Consider the following 19,998-nt stretch of genomic DNA (forward strand, 5'->3'; position numbering starts at 1 on the left):
CATTACCACAGGATTTCAGGAGAAATCAAGTCCTATCTCTTTAGCACTACAACTCTTTGTTTATGGGCACCTTACCTCTTGCCACATTCCCATCACCAAGCAATCAGTTCACTCTGTAGCTACCAGATCCTCTCACAATTTCGTCTTCAGACAGTATTCATCTTTCCTGGTACTTGTCTTTTAGTCTCATCTTAGGCATTATTTCCTCTTGAAAGATTTAACTTTCTCCTTCCCTCATCCTCTAGGCACTTCATATCCCTCTCTAAAGTCCTCCGCACATTTTTATCTTTTTCTTATAAAATAGTGTCTACTGCAGTGGACTTGCTTTAAAAAAAAAAATTACCTTTTTTGGCTATGCTTTTTACAGCCAATGAATTGTATACATAAGCAAGAACTGTTTCGCTGTTACTGGAGTTTGGAGCTGTCACTCCAGATTCACATTCAAGGATGTTAAAAATTATGTACTTTTAGGAATATCTCAAATGACCATGGCCCCAAATTACAGTGAGGCCAACAGCCAGAACTTCTGCTCAGCAAGACAATCATACATGATACAATGCAATTTCAGCAAAAAGCAGAGAAATGTTTTCGTGTGCATGCAGTGAAAACATACACTTTGTGTTAGGTTTTTCAAAACACAGGATTCCATCTCTGGATTTCTAAGAACCTCATTCTTAGTTGTGACTCTGGGCTGGGGAACCACTGGTGCAGAACAAGTAAAACAGGGAGATTTAGGGCAGGAGGATAATTTTATTGAAAAATTAAGTGCATTATCAGCTACCTTTTGTACTTTTCACTGAGTTACAAACTCTGTTTTGAAAAGTTAACTATATGGTAACTATGAGTACTTAATTTGAATAAGGAAGTGTACAAAGAGAGGCGTATTTCTACACATAACATCCACATTTACGTGTGCATGCACACACACATACGCACATATTCAGAGATGGGAAGATGAAAGTTTGGAGGTGATGTTTAGAATGTCTAGGTTATAGGAGAAAGTGAGGTCTTTTGCTTAAACTGTTTGTTAGGAAATTAGAATTACTGACTGCTGGTGATTTGGAATTATATACTCAGGAACTAAAGAACCTGGATTTAACCTTAATTGAACTATCCCAGAAAAGGTAACGAGTCAGAGGTAGAACAAGTGAGAGCAACTTCCTTTAAATCCTTGATTCTAATTTTTAAATGCTGTAATATATTTGACAGGATAGATTTTACACTAGAGTAACAAATAACTCTTACACAAAGCAAAAAACAAAACAGGTTTAATGATTAGAAGAGATGAATTAATAGGTTTATAATAACCATTAACTAAGGGAAGCCCTAGAACCAGAAATAAGGATTTTAAAATTGCATGCAAAGTCTAGTTACCATAAAAATCAAAGCAATACCAAAATATCTCAGCTTCCTAGCATAGACTCCAGGTCTTTTTATTTCCAACTCTTGGTAATCAAAATATTTACACTTTCACATGCTACTGGTAATGGAGGAATAAGATTTAATTTGTCTAGGACTACAAATATCTTTCACAGATTGGAGGGCACAAAAAGAACAGTGTCTTCCTCCACCATTTTGGGCCCATCTTGGGAAAAAAGAAAAGGCACTCCCAAAGGCTCCTTGGTAACACCTTTGCTAGGTTTGTTAATTACTCACATAATCTGTACATTTACTTTATATGTAAAATTAATGGTCCACTCATTTCACAGATCTGGGAACCACATGGCATTGGAACTGCCTTTAACCCACATGCCAAGTAACTGGATTAGACAATGACAAAAGCTTTGGATGCCAGTTTTTTAAAAAATGGGGATTTTGTTTCCTTGAAAACTTAAGCATATGCTTAAGTATTGGACTTTGGCATGCATAGCCAAACATACCATGGAACTGAAAGAACCACCATATATTATGGTGCCAGAGGACTCTGAGAAATTATGCTAGTTTTCTAACATCAGCTGCTTCCGACTCCCTTACGCCAATGTAACTTTGTTCTTCTCCCTTTATTAATTATAACTAAGTGCTCTGAACCTGGGTTTAACCTCTCTGCTGAAAGATTTGTAAAAGAAAGATGCTTAAATTACTGAGTCTTTATGATCATCAAAACAAAGAGTAATGGAAGTCTTCAACTGCCTGTGGGCAGCTGCCTATTATTCACAGAATCTTTAGAAACCATTTGCCTGAGGCCAAAGAGAACCTGCTTTATCACTAACTCTTGACTCACATTGAGCCATACTGAAACTGCACTTGGGTAGCTGGTCTCAAGTCAAACCAAGCTTAAGTATTTCTCTACGTTTACTGCATCCATGTAGTGTGCAATTTTTGATGCTGAATAAGAGATATATGGCAATTGAAGGCTTCCCCACAAGCATCACATTCGTGGGTTTCTTGAATTTTCACCTCTGCATGGATCTTCTGATGGTTGACAAGGCTGCGCTGTTGACTGAAACTTTTGTCGCACTTCTCACACTTATAAGGTTTTTCTCCTGTGTGTATTCTCTGATGCTGAATAAGGCCTGAGTTCCGGCTAAAGGCCTTCCCACATTCATCACATTTATGGGGTTTATTACCTGTGTGAACACCCTGATGTCGAATAAGATTACAGAGTTGACTAAAACTTTTGCCACACTGTCTGCACAGATAGGGTCTCTCACCAGTGTGGATTCTCTGGTGTTCAATAAGAAATGAGCTCCGACTGAAGCTTTTCCCACATACAGTACATAGGTAGGGCTTTTCACCAGTGTGGATTCTTTGATGTTGTACAAGATGAGCACTGACACTAAAAGTTTTCCCACATTCATCACATTTATAAGATTTTTCCTTAGGGTAGACTTCCTGCTGTATAATAAGACTGCAATTTGGATCAAAACTTTCCTTGGTTTCATTGTATGAATAAGTCTTCTCTCTGGTGTGGATTCTCTGATGCTGAATAAGACCTGAGCTTCTACTAAAGGCTTTTCCACATTCCTCACATTTATGGGGTTTGTCCCCTGTATGAATTCTCTGATGACGAGTAAGGTTGCAAAGTTGACTGAAGCTTTTCCCACACTCTTTGCACTGATAAGGTCTTTCACCTGTATGGATCCTCTGATGTTCAATAAGGAATGAGCTCCGACTGAAGCTTTTTCCACATTCAATACAAAGAAAAGGCTTCTCACCAGTGTGGATTTTTTGGTGTTGTATAAGGTATGTACTTAATCTAAAGGCTTTCCCACATTCACCACATTTATGGGGTCTTTCCCCAGTGTGAATTCTCTGATGTTCAACAAGTAATGAATTTCGACTAAAGCTTTTCTTACATTTGGTACAGTGATAGGGTTTCTCACCAGTATGAGTTCTCTGATGTTCAATCAGGTGTGACTTCCAACTGAAGGCTTTCCCACAGTCACTGCATTTATGGGGTTTCTCACCTGTGTGAATCCTTTGATGTTTAACAAGGCTTCTTCTCTGGCTGAAGCTCTGTTTACATTGGTTACACTGATAGGGTCTCTCTCCAGTGTGGATTCTCTGATGTCTAATAAGGGTTGAGCTCACACTAAAGGTTTTTCCACAGTAATTACACTCATAGGGCCTTTCCCCAGTGTGAATTCTCTGATGTTCAATAACAAATGAACTGCGACTGAAACTTTTCCCACATTCATTACATTGAAAAGGTTTTTCTCCCGTATGGACCCTTTGATGTTGAATGAAATGAGCCTTGCGGACAAAACCCTTTCCACATTCTTCACATTTATGACATTTCTCTTCTGAATTTGGTCTCTTACGGATAATGCTAGTGTTTCCTCTGAACATTCTTTGTTCCTGGGTCAAAGATTCCCTTGGTATTTCCCATAAGAAGATTCCTCTCTGTTTATCTAACCTACCAACAAGTTCAAAGGTTTCTCTACCCATAGGATCCTGGTCAATTTCACTTTTGATTCTTGTAACTATTACACCCTGTGGTTCCACTTCTTCCTCAATTTCCTCAATTTCTTGTTTCACAGTTGGCTCCTCATCTTTATCTCTGTTCAAAACATCTGGAATAATAAATTGAAAATAGAAACATCAGCCTAGCTCTTTGCCAGCAAGGAGAAACTGTCAGAAAAATAAGATAATTAAGATAAATGATCTACTATGTGCATAAACTGTAGTTTACTACATCACAGCATCCTTGTGATGATTACATTAGTTCATATACATAAAGCATTTAGAACTACCTGGCAAACAGTACAAGCTATGTAAATATTTATTTAGTATTAGTTATCTGATAAAATGAAATGTTTTTCTTGGAGAAAAGGTATGAAAAGAGTGTTTACGAGGCACAAAATGCATCAGGAGGAGAAAGGAGGAAGGGCTGATAAATCAACAACGAATTATTCAAGGTAAGATGGGCAAACAAAGAAGTAAAACAAGTTGTGGCAGGATAAACTAGCCTATCAAGGAAGAAAGGATAACATGGGAAGAAAACAATAGGTTCAGGAAAATTTAGGATGAGGTAGCATTATGGGAATGTGAATAAACCAAATAACTGACATAAAAGAACATATAAAATGATGCTGAGAAGGATAAAAGACAAAAACCAGGGGAAACAACAATTCATTCATTAATAAGAATTTATTTATTGTGATCAAAAGCATTGCAGGCATTGTATAATGAGTTAGGATTTAGAGATAAGGCAAGAAGCCCCCTACCAAATGGAATGGGTGACAAGTACAAATGGGGAAAGAATATAATATGGTAAAGAAAATATTAAGTAAAATAGCTCCTACATCAAGAGACAAATGGCTTTTAAAAAACTGGGTTGAAGTGACATGGACTCTGATATAGAAAAACAGAAAAAAAAAACAAAAGGAACATGGTTAGAGCTAATGGAAGAAATTAAGAAAAAGAACAGTCTGTGGTAGCTTATGACTTCACCTACCACAAATACTACATTCTTCAAGTATACATAATTCTCATGCCTTTAAAGATATACGACACAAGTTGGAACCATCTGTTTCCAACTGAGAGTCTGCATGACATCTGAGAAATGATAATCTTGCATGCGTTGGAAGAAAGATAACATAATGGTCTATGATATAACAGAGCGGCATAGAGGACACTTAAGTCTGCCTCTGACTTCTTCCCTGATTTTCTGTCTCTTGCTGCCTGTTGGATAACTCCATGAGAAGATTGCATCACCACCAAATTTATATTTGGCCCTAAACAATTTCCCTTTTTAGACTTCCTCTTTTCTTTCAATTTTCTAGTCTTCTAACTGTGGAGTCATCTTTGAATTTTCTTTTCACTTACTTCAAACCAGTCATTTTATTCCAAAAAAGCTTCTTCTTATTTCCCTAAGAAACTTTATTTCTGCTTAAGTCTACTTACAGTGCTCTCTCTCAAATTCACTTTCAGTACACTGTGTTTTCTTTCACTCAATGAAAAAGGATGAGAGAACTCCCTCACCATTCTACCTCCTACCTATAAAATTACCTTCAGTGGTACATGAAGATATATCCCATTCTTATCCAAGGCTAATTCATCTACTCTCTCTTGATCCCACTTGCCTCTGGGCACTCGTTCAATTATTACGATTTCTTCCTCTTTCTTCAATCTGTATTCCCCATTGACACCTTCCTACCAACATACAAATATATCCAACTTTATCCTGAACCTGAAATCCTTTTCTAGATGAAATCCAAGCTTTGAAAAAAATCTTAACACTGTACCTCTCCATTTCCTATGTTTTCAATGACCAGCCTCTTCCCATTCAATCTATTCTACAACCTACTCTAAAATCTGGTTTCTGTTTCCAGAATGTAGAGAAACTTCTCATTAAATCACCAATGACTCTCAAGTAACAAATACAATGGACATTTTTAGTCCGTATTTTACTCAGCAGCATCTGATACTGTGGACTGTTCCTGTTTCTTGACACTGTTTTTGGTTTCTATGCTATTATATTCTAGTTCCCTCCCTACTTCTTTTCTTTGCCCTTTTCTAATACATTTCCCTCATGTATTTCTCTTCCTTTGTCAACTGTTTAAGGTTATTGTTACCCATGTGTACATCCTTATCTTGCTCTATATACACACCCTCTGAATACTGCCACTTAAATTTCCTTGGATTACTGCAAAAGCCATCTAATAATCCTTGGCTCTTGTCTTTAGGCTGTATCTATTTCACTGAATCCAGAGAGATTTTCATAAAATGGAATTCTAATCATGTCACCACCTATAGATTCACTAGCACTCCATTATCTCTAAAATCAAATCAAATCTCTTTACACAATGATGCTCAGCACTTCATGAGGTCTCTTAAGCTTTAATTCACCCTCCTACCCATGCTCTCACACTTCAAGTAGGCAAATTGCTTGTGCTTTAGTCTTTTATGCCATTTCTTTGCATATCTCATTTATGAAATGTCCACCAACATTGTTTACTTGGGAAACTCTTGGTTTCTCTTTAAGATTCAGTGCAAAGCAACAGGTCCTCTATAAAGCCTTCACTTAGTCCAATAGACGATTTAAGCGCTCTGTTTTTGATCACCAGCCCTTGTCCATGACTGCATTATAGTATTATTACACTGTACTTTTAACTGTCTGTCTTTTCCATTGGATTGTAAGTTCTTTTTGAGAAGGTAAAGTTTCTTCATAATGTTTACCCAGTGGATATTGTTCCAGGGTTTTACTCAAAGGAATAATACAAAATTACATTATCTGCAGATGATATGAATGCCTACCCAAAATTCCTAAAAGAATTAAATGAAATATAATAGTGATGACAGGACTAACATATAAAACAAATACTGGTTCTTACTACCAAGAATAACCAGTTAGTAAATATTATAGAAAAATAAAATATGCTCTTCGTGATAATAAAAACCATAAAACCTAGGAATGTATCTACAAGAAATGCAAGATTCATAAAAATAATCCATACAATTTTTCTGAAGGACATAGACAATTAAATAGAGTCAACCAAATTGCCAAAGAGATTCAACATTATAAGGATCTTATTTCTTCCCAAACCAACCAACAAACCTAACTGTATTCCAACAAAAATCCCACGAGCCAGTTAAAAAACTCCAAGTAATCTAAATTTCAACCAGAAGAATGCAGAAAACTAGTTAAGTACAGTTGACCCTTGAACAACACGAGGGTTAGGGGCACTGACCCTCCACACTGTTGAAAATCCACATATAACTTTACAGTTGGACCTCCATATCCATGGTTCTGCACCCACAGATTCAACCAACCACAGACTATGTAGTACTGTACTACATATTTAGTGAAAAAAAGTAATGTATAAGAGAACTCAAGCATTTCAAACCCGTGTTGTTCAAAGGTCAACTGTATACCCTGAAAGAGAATATGAGTGACTTAATCTTACCAGACATGAAATATAATGTATTGCTGAAGTAAATAAAACAGAGAGGCACCGGCATGAAAACAAATAGGTCAAACAGAAAGACAGGTAAAATAAGTGAGTCTAGGCTTCCACACATGGCAGCCTAGAAATGACTAGCCATTAGACCTGGGCTTGGCAGCTATAACCACCTTCTGAGGTATCTGCCGTGCTTGTATGTTCCCATCCTCTGGTCATAGCTAATTTTTCTAGAGTAGACAGTTGCCTCTCAGTTTTCTAGGTAAAAGAATGAGAGAATGGGGAAGGACTTGCATTCCTAGGCCTAGCACAGTGCTTTATAATTATTTATCGAATGAATGAGTAGTTGAACAAATAATTGGAAAGAGACTATAATTAAAGGAGGAAAACGATGAATTTAAGGTCTTATAGGTACAGCAATTCCCAATTCTGTCAAGGTCCAATCTGGCTCAAGTTGTCTGGAGATAAGTCATTAAAACCAAAGAAGTCTATTTTAGCTGAAAGAACTGAAAGATCAAGAACTAAGAGATCAAGCTGTCAGCTGTATCATCAATATAGTTCTTAAAGTTTTTAAAGAAAAATAGAAAGGATAGGTATGACTGAAGAGGCAAAATTACAAAGCTAGATGAGTTGTGTTAAGTAGAGCAACAGGATGAAGTGGAGGAAAACACTATAGTGGAATAGTTTAGTAATCGTAATCTCTCATCAAGAGAGCACTCATCAAGGGGATGGATATAGAGTTTACAGAGGAGGACGAAAAGATTGTGGGGAGAGAAATAATAACTGATGAAAAGCTGTATTTCAGCTACAATAAAGAAGAGAGCCTAAAAGTAGGAGATCACAGATGGGCTCACTGCCATTTTACAGTACTAGGCACAGGCAAGGTTGGGCATTTGCCTGGTATTATCAACCAGGACACCATATGGGTGGAAAAAGCTGTCAGTGACTCAGAGATACCATAGCTAAATGGAAAAAAATACCTAGCCTGACATGGCTGGAGACTGAAGTGGTATCCTGGAAATAACAGATGAGGTTAGAAAGCTAGGCAGGGGCTATATAAGGAGGTGCTAGTATGTAGGACAAAAAATTAAGATTTTTATCCTTTAAGCTGTCAGAAATCACCAAAAGTTATAAGCAGTTAAGTAACACAAAATCACTTTGGTGGCAGTAAAGAGAACATATTAGAATAAAGGGAGACTGGAAGCACAGGGCTAGTTTACAGGCTAATGCAATAATTTTGTCAAAAGATATTGAGTCTTAATTATATTCACTCAGTCACCCAAATATTTAAGAAGCATATAATACATGCCTGGCTCTGTGCTAAGTGCTGGAGAAATCAAATGAAAAAAAAAATACAGTTACTGTCCTCTTGAAGATCAGTCTGGTTAGAGAAATAACATAATGATTATAGTACACTGTAATAAATTCAACAATGGAAGCGTATACAAGATGGCACAGAGAAAGGAGTACTTAATTCTGAAGAGGAGGCCCTTGAGATCTTAGTGGATTATCTGCGTTATTTATGTGGTCTTCAAAAGGAGATGACTAAGAAGTTGGAGTTCAACAGAGAAGATAATGACAATGATGATGAAGATAACAATTGACATTTATATTGTACTTACTACATGCTGGTCAGTGTCCTAAATGCTTTACATATATTAACTGAGTTAATGCTCACAATAATCCTAAGAGGTAAGTGCTATTATTATTTCCATTTTATATTAAAAAAAAAAAAGAAACAGGCAAAGAAAGGTTAAGTAATTCACCCATAGTCACAAGGCTAGTAAGTGGTGGAATCAGGATTTTTACTTGGACAGTTAGGCTCCATACTGCCTCTCTTAAGTAGAGATTAAGATTTGGGACTTACCGTCACATAGCAGTAGCTGATGACCTGAGTGTAAATAAAGTCTGCCAAAGAAGGTATATAGTCTGAGAGGAAGTCTGAGAATGCAAGGCAATAGAAGGAAGCAATAAAAAGTTTCAAATATCTATAGAGAAGAATTAAATACAGTCCAAAAAGAGTCTACTGCATTTGATAATTGGGTTATTATAGACCAATGTTAAACAACTGAAGGCAAGTGGTAGAGGCACAAAAAGGGGATTAGAGATAATGGGAGGTAAAGAAGTAGAGAACACACCTTAACTACTCTTACAAAAATCTGGCTGTGAAGCAAACAAGTAGTAGGTTACAGGGAGCAGCAAGAGAGACTGTGGCTCAAAGGAGAGTTCTAGAGCCACGAACATATCTATCATCAGAATAAAGGTACCAGGGGAGAAAGAATAGAGACTGAAACTATAAGAAAAAAAAAAAAAGACTGATAAATTCTTGGAGAATGTGAGAAGATAGGCAACCTTAACTGTGCAATGAGGGGCAGAAAACTTGAGAGTTCATGTGTAGTGGCCACTATCTTCTCTGTGAAACAGAAGGTGAGGTCCACCACTGAGTGATGGACCCAAGGAAAACTCTCTAAGTTTTTGGAATAGTCACTAAAAGGAACAGGGGCATGAGCAAATCAATGATAAAAAATTTGCTGAAATGTAAAAGCCCAGTGGAGACTAGAAGAAAGAAAAGCCATGTATATATACAGGGCACCAATCCGTTCAGATAAAAAATTTCTCTTGCTGTGTTTAGCAACTTAGGTAGGAGAAAAGTAAAGGCAGATTTTATAATCAGTACAGGATTTGAAGTTTGCAGAATGGGTAGAACATAATGACAAGGTGGCAAGAGAGCATACTGGTGATCATTTTATATATAGGTCCATGGATTAGATAAGGAGGTGAAGTCAGGAGGGGATCGAGAGTCTGGGGGAAAAACGAAGTCAAGGAACAGGAAAGATTAAGAATAAATAGGTTTGGACTTCCCTGGTGGCGCAGTGGTTAAGACTCTGCCTGCCAATGCAGGGGACATGGGTTCGATCCCTGATCCAGGAAGATCCCACATGCCACGGAGCAACTAAGCCCATGCGCCACAACTACTGAACCCGTGTGCCACAACGACTGAAGCCCATGTGCCTAGAGCCCGTGCTCCGCAACAAGAGAAGCCACCACAATGAGAAGCCCGCGCACCGCAACAAAGAGTAGTCCCTGCTCGCCGCAACTAGAGAAAGCCCACTCACAGCAACGAAGACCCAACACAGCCAAAAATAAATAAATAAATTTATTTAAAAAAAAAAAAAGAATAAATAGGTTTGGTAGGAAAAGTAGACAGGTAAGAATTTACAGTAAGCTCCACGTGGGCAGAGATCATGTCTGTTTTGGTAACCCCTATTTAGTTATAGTCGATAAACATCTACTGCCTGAACAAAAATAAGATATTGGTCAAAGTATAAGATATTGGGGTTTAACATTTGCCTGTAATGACAAAATTGAGGGTATGATCATTGATGTGAGGTGCTGAATAAAAATGGAAAGCAGGGTCCCTGAAGACAATATGGTCAAGATACGGTGAGGCTGAAGTAATGACAGCATGATCGATGGTATGGGTTAGCAAAGAGAAGATTCTGAAATGTGACAAAATCTATGTGTGAGGAACCAAAAAAGTTGACAGATGATAGTGAAAAGGAATTGAGAGGGTAGGGCAAGACAGCTGAGACCTCAAAAGAGAGAAACTGTGTTTGAAGGTGGAAAACGAATGCTTTGGGAACAGCACTGAAAAGTTAGGAGAACAATTATTTTTCCCTTTCAGCCTTGAGACAAAGGATGAGAGGAAGGAAGAGGATGTAGGAGAATAAGCAGCCCCTGCCAGAGAAGTGGTGTCCTTGGGAAAGTGCCAGGTTTCAGTTAAGGCCAGGAGGGGTAGGGAACATTATGTGAAGAGGAACAGGGGCTCCAGAAGGCAGAGTGAAAAGGGGTGGGAGGAAAGCAGTGGGAGGATGAGCCAGGAGGGAAAGTACAGAGCAATATGGGAATGAGATTACGAAGACAGGAAGCCAGAAAAGCTTGTATTTTGGTCATTGCAAGAACGGTAGGGATGAGAGTCATGGAAACAATCCATGGCTGAAAGGTTTGAATCAGAACTTTGGAACAAAGCAGTTTGGTACGGTGCTAGTTCAAGTGTTCTGATTTCTTATAGTTTCTTAGATATTTTAATCAGAGAAACGGCAGATTCTTACCCAGTGAGACCAGGTTTCCATAATTCTCCATCATGACATCTTTATACAGGCTTCTCTGAGCTGGATCCAGATAATCCCACTCCTCCTGGGTAAAAAACACAGCCACATCCTCAAATGTCAGCAACCCCTGAAACAGTATGATTTCTGTAGTCAGTTCTTGTCTCAAGGACAATTCTACCACTGAAAGTAGCAGAAACAGTCACTTGGCAGGGCCGGGTAGGCTAGGAGGAACATGATACTAAGAGTTCCAAATGGAGCCCAATTCTGGGAACCGAACAGAATTCAGACAGGCACCTCAAATTAGAGGATAACTGAGCTGGATCTTTGTCCTCTGTAGTGAGGAACCTAAGGATAAGGCTTTCTGATTTACTAATTATGCCCTAATATTTGAATTTTAGTAAGCTGCCCCAAGGCCTTCCCAAGTTTCCTGCACCTCATTGCCCCGCTCGATTCTCTACAAGCACTGCCTTGAGACCCGTTTCAATTCAAATTTCTCTAAGCGTCTACTTTGGGTCCAGGCATCTCGGCAGGTGTAGAAGACACAGGGGAGGTTCAAAAAAGGTACCTCACCTGGAAACACTCGTAAATGAAAACGCTAGTTTGGAGCATTACCAATTTTCTTTAGCTGATTTATCAAGTCGCTCTTGAAAAACGGAGCCAGTGGGCAGTTTGATCGCGAACGGCACCCCAGTGTACCAGGGGGTACTTCACTGCACCGCGCTGGCCCTCAAGACCGAGACCCGAGAGGTGGGGGGGCGGTGGCGTGGCCTAGCTCGGAACGGCGAGAGAACGGGGATACCCTGAGGGGCAACTTACCTTTGGCTCTGGCGGGGGGCTAGGCGAGGCCATCTCTCGGACAGAAAATCAGGGCAGGAATCCGGGGTGGCCGCACGAAAAGGAGCCTCTGGCAAGGCCTACCCGGCCGCTGAAGATTAGGCCCGAAGAAGGCGAGGCCTCCAGGCTGGATCTGGCCAGGTCCTGCCTCGGTCCCCGAGCGGTCACGACCCCAGCAGCATGTCAGATGCGCGACTTGGCCGCCCCCACCCCGAAACCCCTCCCCTGCCTGGCTGCGCCGCTTTCAGGCCTCGCTAGAGCCTCCTCCCGGTTGCCCGTTCCTGCTGCTTTCAGCCAAAGAGCGCTATGCTCGCCCGCCCCCGGACCAGAAGGCGTCACCCGGAACCTTCCCGGGACGCCCCTCAACTACAACTCCCGTCATGCTACGAGAGAGCTCCTGGGTCCAGCCTCCCCTGGCAATGGCTACCGAACTACACTTCCCGGAGTGCAAAGGGTGAGGGATCCGCTGGTGAGTCTTTACCGAGGAAAAAAGGGAACACCTGCCACTAAGCTTATATTTGATTGGCTGATCTTGCAGCGTCGCTGCCGGCTGGGGGCGGAGCTCTGTCCTGAAGCTCTCATGGAACATGGCGGCGCTCTGGGTGTCCGGCGTTGCTAGAAGCTTCACGTGGATAGTCGCAGGGGCGCCACGCAGAGAATTTTGGTCTCGATTCAGGTAAAGTGGAAGGTTAGACGGTGAGTCATGCTAACGGAAAGTAAGGAGAGAAACTGAGAAGGATGAACTAAGACGGGACCCTGGGTCCTGCGCCACCAGGGAAGGGGCAGGAAAGTGAGTTAGGGTTCTGAGCTCAGAAGCTTCAGCGCCGGTTTCCGCGAGCGGTGGGGTCCCGTCACTTCTTTTGGCCTCAGTTTACTCATCTTAGAACCGAAATACCACCCCCTTACCCTTCCACTTCACTTGTTAATTTATTGAGTAAACCGTACTGACCGTGTGTTCCAGACACAGAGTGTAGTGTGGTGTCAGGAAACAAGTGACTCATTTGGGACGAGCAGCTCAGGAACGTGAATGTGAAAGTACTCGATGAACTAACTTCGTTTGCAGGGTATATTTCTTCACAAGCAAGATTCAGAGATGAAGTGCAACCTCCTCGTTTTGTTCGTTCATTGATTCACTCAGCAAATGGTTTTTAGACAGCTGTCCTGGCCCAGTATTTCTCTAAGTAGGATACAGCAGCGGAAACAAAGTCCCTTCTCAGAGCGTAAGTACTCTGGGCAAGAGGAAACTGAGGCCGCACAGAGAGGGAGTATTTTGCTAAAAGTCAGAAAGCAAGTTTATGACAGAGCTGGATCTGGAACCCAGGTCTCTTAACTCCCCATCTACTGCTTTTCCCACAATACCATGTGAAGTTTTGTAAAGGTAAGTCTATTTGGCTCAGTGTTAGGACATCAAAATTTGTAGGAACCTTAGGGAACAATATATGCCCTCTTAGATTTCAAACAAAAGCTCCTTCAATCCAAAAGGGTTTTTATCATCAGCTTATGCATTTATTAGCTTCCCCTCTATTTTGGTTAATATTTATTATTATCTCTCAAATCTTCTTCAAGTTTGTTTCATTTGCTCATTCAACAAGTATTTCTAGAGTGTCTGCTATATGCTGGGCATCTAGGTGCGAGGGATACAGTTGTTAATAAGACAGACTAAATCTTTGTCTTCATAGAGCATATGTAATGGCGGAGAAAAAAATGCACAAATATAATTTCAGAAAGTGGTAAATTATGAAGAAAACTAGAGCACAGGTGTGTATCTTGGAGGTACTGCGGTTTGTTTTCAGACCACTGTAATAAAGCGAGGATCTCAAAGCATGTTATACAAATTTTTTGGTTTCCCAGTGCACATAAAGTTATGTTAAAGTTAAAAAAATAGTTTATTGCTAAAAAATGCTAACCATCATCTGAGCCTTCAGAGAGTCATAATCTTCTTGCTGGTGGAGGGCCTTGCCTTGATGTTGATGGCTGATGATAGTTCAGGGTGGTGGTTGCTGAAGGGTGGAGTGTCTTGCAATTTCTTAGTATAAGACAACAAAGTTGGCGGCATTGATTGACTCTTCCTTGAATGATGATTTTTCTGTAGCATGCAATTCTGTTTGATAGCATATTACCCACAGTAGAACGTCTTTCAATATTGGAATCAATTCTCTCAAACTCTACGCCTTCTTTATCAACTGAGTTTTTGTAACATTCTAAATCCTTCATTGTCTTTTCAACAATTGTCGCAGTATCTTTAGCAGGAGTAGATTCCATCCCAAGAAACTATTTTCTTTGCTTATCCATAAGAAGCAACTCTTCAATGATGGGGTTTTATCATGAGATTGCAGCAATTCAGTTACATCTTTAGGGCCCACTTCTAATTCTAGTTCTCTTGCTATTTCTACTACATTTGCAATTACTTCTTCACTGATGTCTTGAACCCCTGAAAGTCATCCGTGGGGGTTAGAAACTTCCAAACTCCTGTTTATGTTGATATTTTACCTCTTCCCATGAATCACGAATATTCTTAATGGCATCTAGAATGATGAATTATTTCCAGAAGGTTTTCAACTGACTTTGACCAGATCCATCAGTGGAATCGTTATCTATGGCAGCTGTAGCCTTACAAAATGTGTTTCTTAAATAATAAGACTTGAAAGTAAAAATTACTCCTTGCTCCGTGGACTGCAGAATGGATGTTGTGTTAGCACATATGAAAACAGCATTAATCTCGTACGTCTCCATCAGGGAGCTCTTGGGTGACCAGGTGCATTGTCAATGAGCAGTAATATTTTGAAAGGAATCTTTTTTTCTGAGCGGTAGGTCTCAACGGTGGGCTTCAAATATACAGTAAACCATGTTGTAAACAGATGTGCTGTCTTCCAGGCTTTGTTGTTCCATTTATAGAGCACAAGCAGGGTAGATTTAGCATAATTCTTAAGGGCACTAGCATTTTCAGAATGGTAAATGAACGTTGGTTTTAACTTCAAGTCACCAGCTACATGAGTCTCTAACAGGAGTCAGCCTGTCCTTTGAAGCTTTGAAGCCAGGCATTGACTTCCTCCTCTCTAGCTATGAAAGTCCTAGATGACATTTTCCAAAAGAAGGCTGTTTTGTCTACATGGAAAATCAGTTGTTTAGTGTAGCCACCTTCATTATCTTAGCTAGATTTTCTGGATAACTTGCTGCAACTTCTACTTGCTGCTTCACCCTGCACTTTTATGTTATGGGGACAGCTTCTTTCCTTAAGCCTCATGAACCAGCCTCTGCTAGCGTCAGACTTTTCTTCTGCAGCTTCCTCACCTTTCTCAGCCTTCATAGAATTGAATAGAATTGGGGCCTTGCTCTGGATTAGGCTTTGACTTAAGGGAATATTGTGGCTGGTTTGATCTTCTATCCAGACCACTAAAACTTTCTCCACATCAGCAGTAAGGCTGTTTTGCTTTGTTAACATTTGTGTGTTCACTAGAGTAACACTTTTAATTTCTTTCAAGAACTTTTTCATTGCATTCACAATTTGGCTAACTGTTTGGCCGAGAGGCCTAGCTTTCAGCCTGTCTTGGCTTTCAGCATGCCTTCCTCACTCAGCTTAATCATTCTAGCTTTTGATTTAAAGTAAAAGATGTGCAACTATTCCTTTCACTTGGACACTTATAGGCTGATGAAACGTTATTAATTGGCCTAATTTCAGTATTGTTGTGACTCAGAATAGGGAGGTCAAGGAGAGGGAGAGAGACCAGGTAACAACCAGTTGGTGGAGCAGTCAGAACACACACAACATTTATCAATCAAGTTTGTTGTCTGTATCAGCATGGTTTGTGACACCCCAAAACGGTTACAATAGTAAATCAAAGATCATTGGTCATCACCATAACAAATATAATAATATCAAAAAAGTTTGAAGTATTTTGTGAATTCCCAAAATGTGACAGACACGAAGTGAGCAAATGCTGTTGGAAAAATGGCGCCTGTAGACTTGATTGATGCAGGGTTGCCACAAACCTTCAGCTTTTAAAAAAACACAATATCTGCGAAGTGCAATAAGATGAGGTACGCCGGTATAAGGGATTACTGAGATGAAAGGAATAGATTACATTTCATTATGATGAGATGTGACTGGAGTAGTTTGAGGAGAAAATGGGAGGTGAGGAAGTAGAGACTATAAGCATAGTCAACTCTTTTGAGAAGTTTTGTTATAAAGGAAGCTAGAGTGGAACATGGAATCTGGGGAGAATTTCCTTTAAAGATGGGAGATCCTACAGCATATTTGTGTGTCATGGGGATACTCTAGTAGATAGGGAGAAATTGATAAAGAATTGATGCAGAAAGAGGGATAAATAGCTGGAAGAGTCTTTGAGTAGGCACAGATGAATAGTGTTACAAACGATTTTCTTGGCTAGACATTGTTCATTTCTGGTGCCCTCCAATTTCTGTAGGGATGACCAATCCCAATCAGATGCCAACTCCATAGAACACAGGAGTTAGTTTATGAACAAATAAGCACTGAAATAATGTGTCAAAACAGATTCCTTCACATTGGCCCATGTACTCAATAATAGTTACACAAGCAGTTTTAAAGGACCCCAAAATCAATAAAACAGACCTCCGTATTCAGGAGTTTATAATCTGGCACAGTGGTTCTTAACCGGGGACAGTTTTGCCCACCAGGGGACATTTGACCATGTCTTTTGGTTATTATGACTGGAGGACAGGAGTGCTACTGGCATTTAGTGGGTAGAGGCCAGGGATGCTGCTGAGCAACCTACAGTGAACAGGATAGCTTCCCACAACAAAGAATTGTCCAAAATGTCAATAATGTTTGGGCTGAGAAACCCTGATCTAGTAAGAGAAGTAGAATGTAAATAAAATTAAAACTCAGGTAGGATGCAGTATGCTCTGAGAGCAATATATAGTGTTCTGATATATGTGGAATCTTAAAAAAAAAAAAAGGATACAGATGAACTTACTTACAAAGCAGAAATAGACCTACAGACATAGAAAACAAACTTATGGTTACCAAAGGGGAAAGTGAGGGAGAGGGATAAATTAGGAGGTTGGGATTAACATATACACACTGCTATATATAAAATAGGTAACTAACAAGGATGTAATGTATAGCACAGGGAACTCTATTTTGTAATAACCTATAAGGAGGAGAATCTGAAAGAGAATGTATATATATATAACTGAATCACTGTGCTGTACACTTGAAACTAACATGACATTGTAAATCAATTATACTTCAACTAAAAATAAGTACTATGAGAGATCAGAGAAGCTTACAGTTACACTTGATTGGGGAAATCAAGTAAAGCTTGACAGAGAAGAGTTTTGTCCCAGGACTTAAAGGATAAATAAGATTTCTATAAGTGGAGATGAAAGATAGTTATTTCAGATAGGATATAACTTGAGCTAACATGTGATATCAGGAAAGTGGGAAACAGAATGTAGTTTAGTTTAGGTAAGGCATAGAATGTATATAGGAGATTAGTGGGAGATGAGGTTAGAGAGGTAGATTGGGTTTGGATCTGGGAGGACCAGAAATCCCAGAGGATTTACCTTCTTCACCCATTCTTGGGAATTCTTACAGCATGTAAAATCTGAAATTAGTTTTTGTTTTCTCTTTGTGCCAGTTTAGTTCAACTATAAACTTCCAAGGGCAGGGGCCTATCTAACTCTTCTCTCAACAGTGTCCAGAAGAGTAGTAAGTGTGCAGTATATTGATTTAGATTGATGGGCAAAATTAGGTCTTCTGTTGGTCAACTCTTTTAATGCAGTGAACTAAAGATTCACATATTTGTTTTTGATCATTCCAGAAAAGAGAAACAGCCAGTGGTGGCTGAGACAGTAGAAGAGGTGAAGAAAGAACCTATTCTGGTGTGTCCACCCTTACGAAGCCGAACTTACATACCACCTGAAGATCTCCAGAGTCGTTTGGAATCTCATGTCAAGGAAGTTTTTGGTTCATCTGTTCCTAACAATTGGCAGGACATCTCCCTGGAAGATGTTCATCTTAAGTTCAGCTTCTTGGCGCTTTTAGCTGATGACTTGGGCCATGCAGTGCCTAACTCCAGGCTTCACCAGATGTGCAGGGTCAGAGATGTTCTTGATTTCTATAATGTGCCTGTTCAGGATAGATCTAAATTTGATGAACTTATTGCCAGTAATCTGCCTCCCAATTTAAAAATCACTTGGGGTTACTGAGCAGTTTAAAGGAGGAACACGTTGAAATAGTTTTTTTTCCACCTGAGAAGGGGGCTGCTTATCAGACATTTTGATACTTTACCATGTGAAATGCTGTCAGAACTGGTCTGTAAATCCACTCTTTTCTGTGGAAAGATGTATCATCTCCCTTTTTTTTTAATCATCATGAATTGACAAATATGATTTTCTTTTCACATTTGCTGAAACTTTTTTTTTTAATGGAACCAGGTCATTAATAATTTATGAAAATATATATTACATAACAAGGTAACATTTATAAAAGAAACATAAAAATCTGTGTCGTGTATTATGAAAGTTTCACTATTCGCTTTACTGTATAAGTAGAAATAGAAAATAATACTGTTCAATCTAGATTAATCTCTTGGAATTAAAGTAGATTTCTTAAAGTGTGTTTGTAATTTTTTTAATGTGAAATTTGCTTTTCTGCCTTGTCATTTTCTTAATTTAAGTATTATAAATGAAAAAGTTAGAATATGTGTTATTTTGGTAAAAGATAGAACAGATTCTATACCTAAATGAATATTCTCTTCAAAGGAGATGATGTTTATCTCAAACCCTTTTGCTTTTCTGTAACTTAAAAAGTGGCCTTGAGTACTTATGAATATCCACTAGGGTGATAAGTCTGCAGACTTTCATGTACTTAATTTGTGGAAATTACTCAAATAGCTAACCAGATGATTCTGAATGATTAAAAAAATGATAAAGTGATTAAATCAGGAATTTTTTTTTCAGACTTTAGATATAGCTAGAGAGTAATGACACAAGAAGAAGGAATTGCTTGTATTTTATCTTGACTACAAATAATTCTGAAAGAAAAGTGATAGGTTTTAAACAAAGGAAATTGTATTTATTTTCTTTTCTAGGGCGACTCCTTTGAAGAGGGAAAAAATTAGTTGGATATATAAATTCTGGTATGTTTATTAAAAAAATAAGTTACAGTATGGTCATGCCCTATAAATGTCATCAGTGGACAATCAGATTTTCAATAACCTCTACATGGAAGAACTTCAGAAGTACCTGGAATGTCAAAGTGTTTGGAGCCCTGGAACTTAAACATTAGAGCTGTTTATCCCTTCTCCTTCTATGTGAAATGGGTTCAACGTGGAAACATTTGAATTTTATGTACAGGATTTGATTATCTCATTTCCCATGCAACTTTTACTTCTAATCTGGAGACACAGAAAAATGTGCAAAGGGCAAGGTGGAAGTAAGAGATGGTGAGGGCAGTGTGGAAAAGCACTTGGTTTCATCTGGAGAGCTGCAAAGCCAGCATTCAAGTAAATGTAAGGGCCAAAGAAATTACTCCTTCGTAACCTGGAGCAGTTTCTCAAAATTTAATGTGGCTATGAATCACTTGGGATCTTTTTTAAATGCAGATTCTGATTCTGTAGGTCAGAAATGGGTCCTGAACTTGTCTATAAAGCCCCTAGGTTATTCTGATGATGTTTTGAGTACCATGACCCTAGAAGCTAGTATTGAGGTGGGAGACAAGTACT

General features: G+C 39.2%; 2 protein-coding genes across 2 annotated transcripts; one reads left to right on the forward strand and one right to left on the reverse strand.

Moving 5' to 3' along the window:
• Positions 1–1,331: 1,331 nt before the first annotated feature.
• On the reverse strand, positions 1,332–12,470 carry ZNF189 (zinc finger protein 189). Its single transcript, XM_061201091.1, has 3 exons — positions 12,272–12,470; positions 11,456–11,540; positions 1,332–4,013 (listed from the first exon to the last, which is right to left on the reverse strand). Exons 1-3 carry the CDS (start codon positions 12,302–12,304, stop codon positions 2,293–2,295), a joined length of 1,839 nt encoding a protein of 612 aa, XP_061057074.1. The 5' UTR covers positions 12,305–12,470; the 3' UTR covers positions 1,332–2,292.
• A 380-nt stretch (positions 12,471–12,850) lies between these two features.
• Positions 12,851–18,778, forward strand: MRPL50 (mitochondrial ribosomal protein L50). Its single transcript, XM_061201092.1, has 2 exons — positions 12,851–12,965; positions 18,094–18,778. Exons 1-2 carry the CDS (start codon positions 12,877–12,879, stop codon positions 18,479–18,481), a joined length of 477 nt encoding a protein of 158 aa, XP_061057075.1. The 5' UTR covers positions 12,851–12,876; the 3' UTR covers positions 18,482–18,778.
• Positions 18,779–19,998: the final 1,220 nt, after the last annotated feature.

This window comes from Eubalaena glacialis, chromosome 9, assembly GCF_028564815.1.
Source record: "Eubalaena glacialis isolate mEubGla1 chromosome 9, mEubGla1.1.hap2.+ XY, whole genome shotgun sequence".
Lineage (NCBI taxonomy): Eukaryota > Metazoa > Chordata > Mammalia > Artiodactyla > Balaenidae > Eubalaena > Eubalaena glacialis.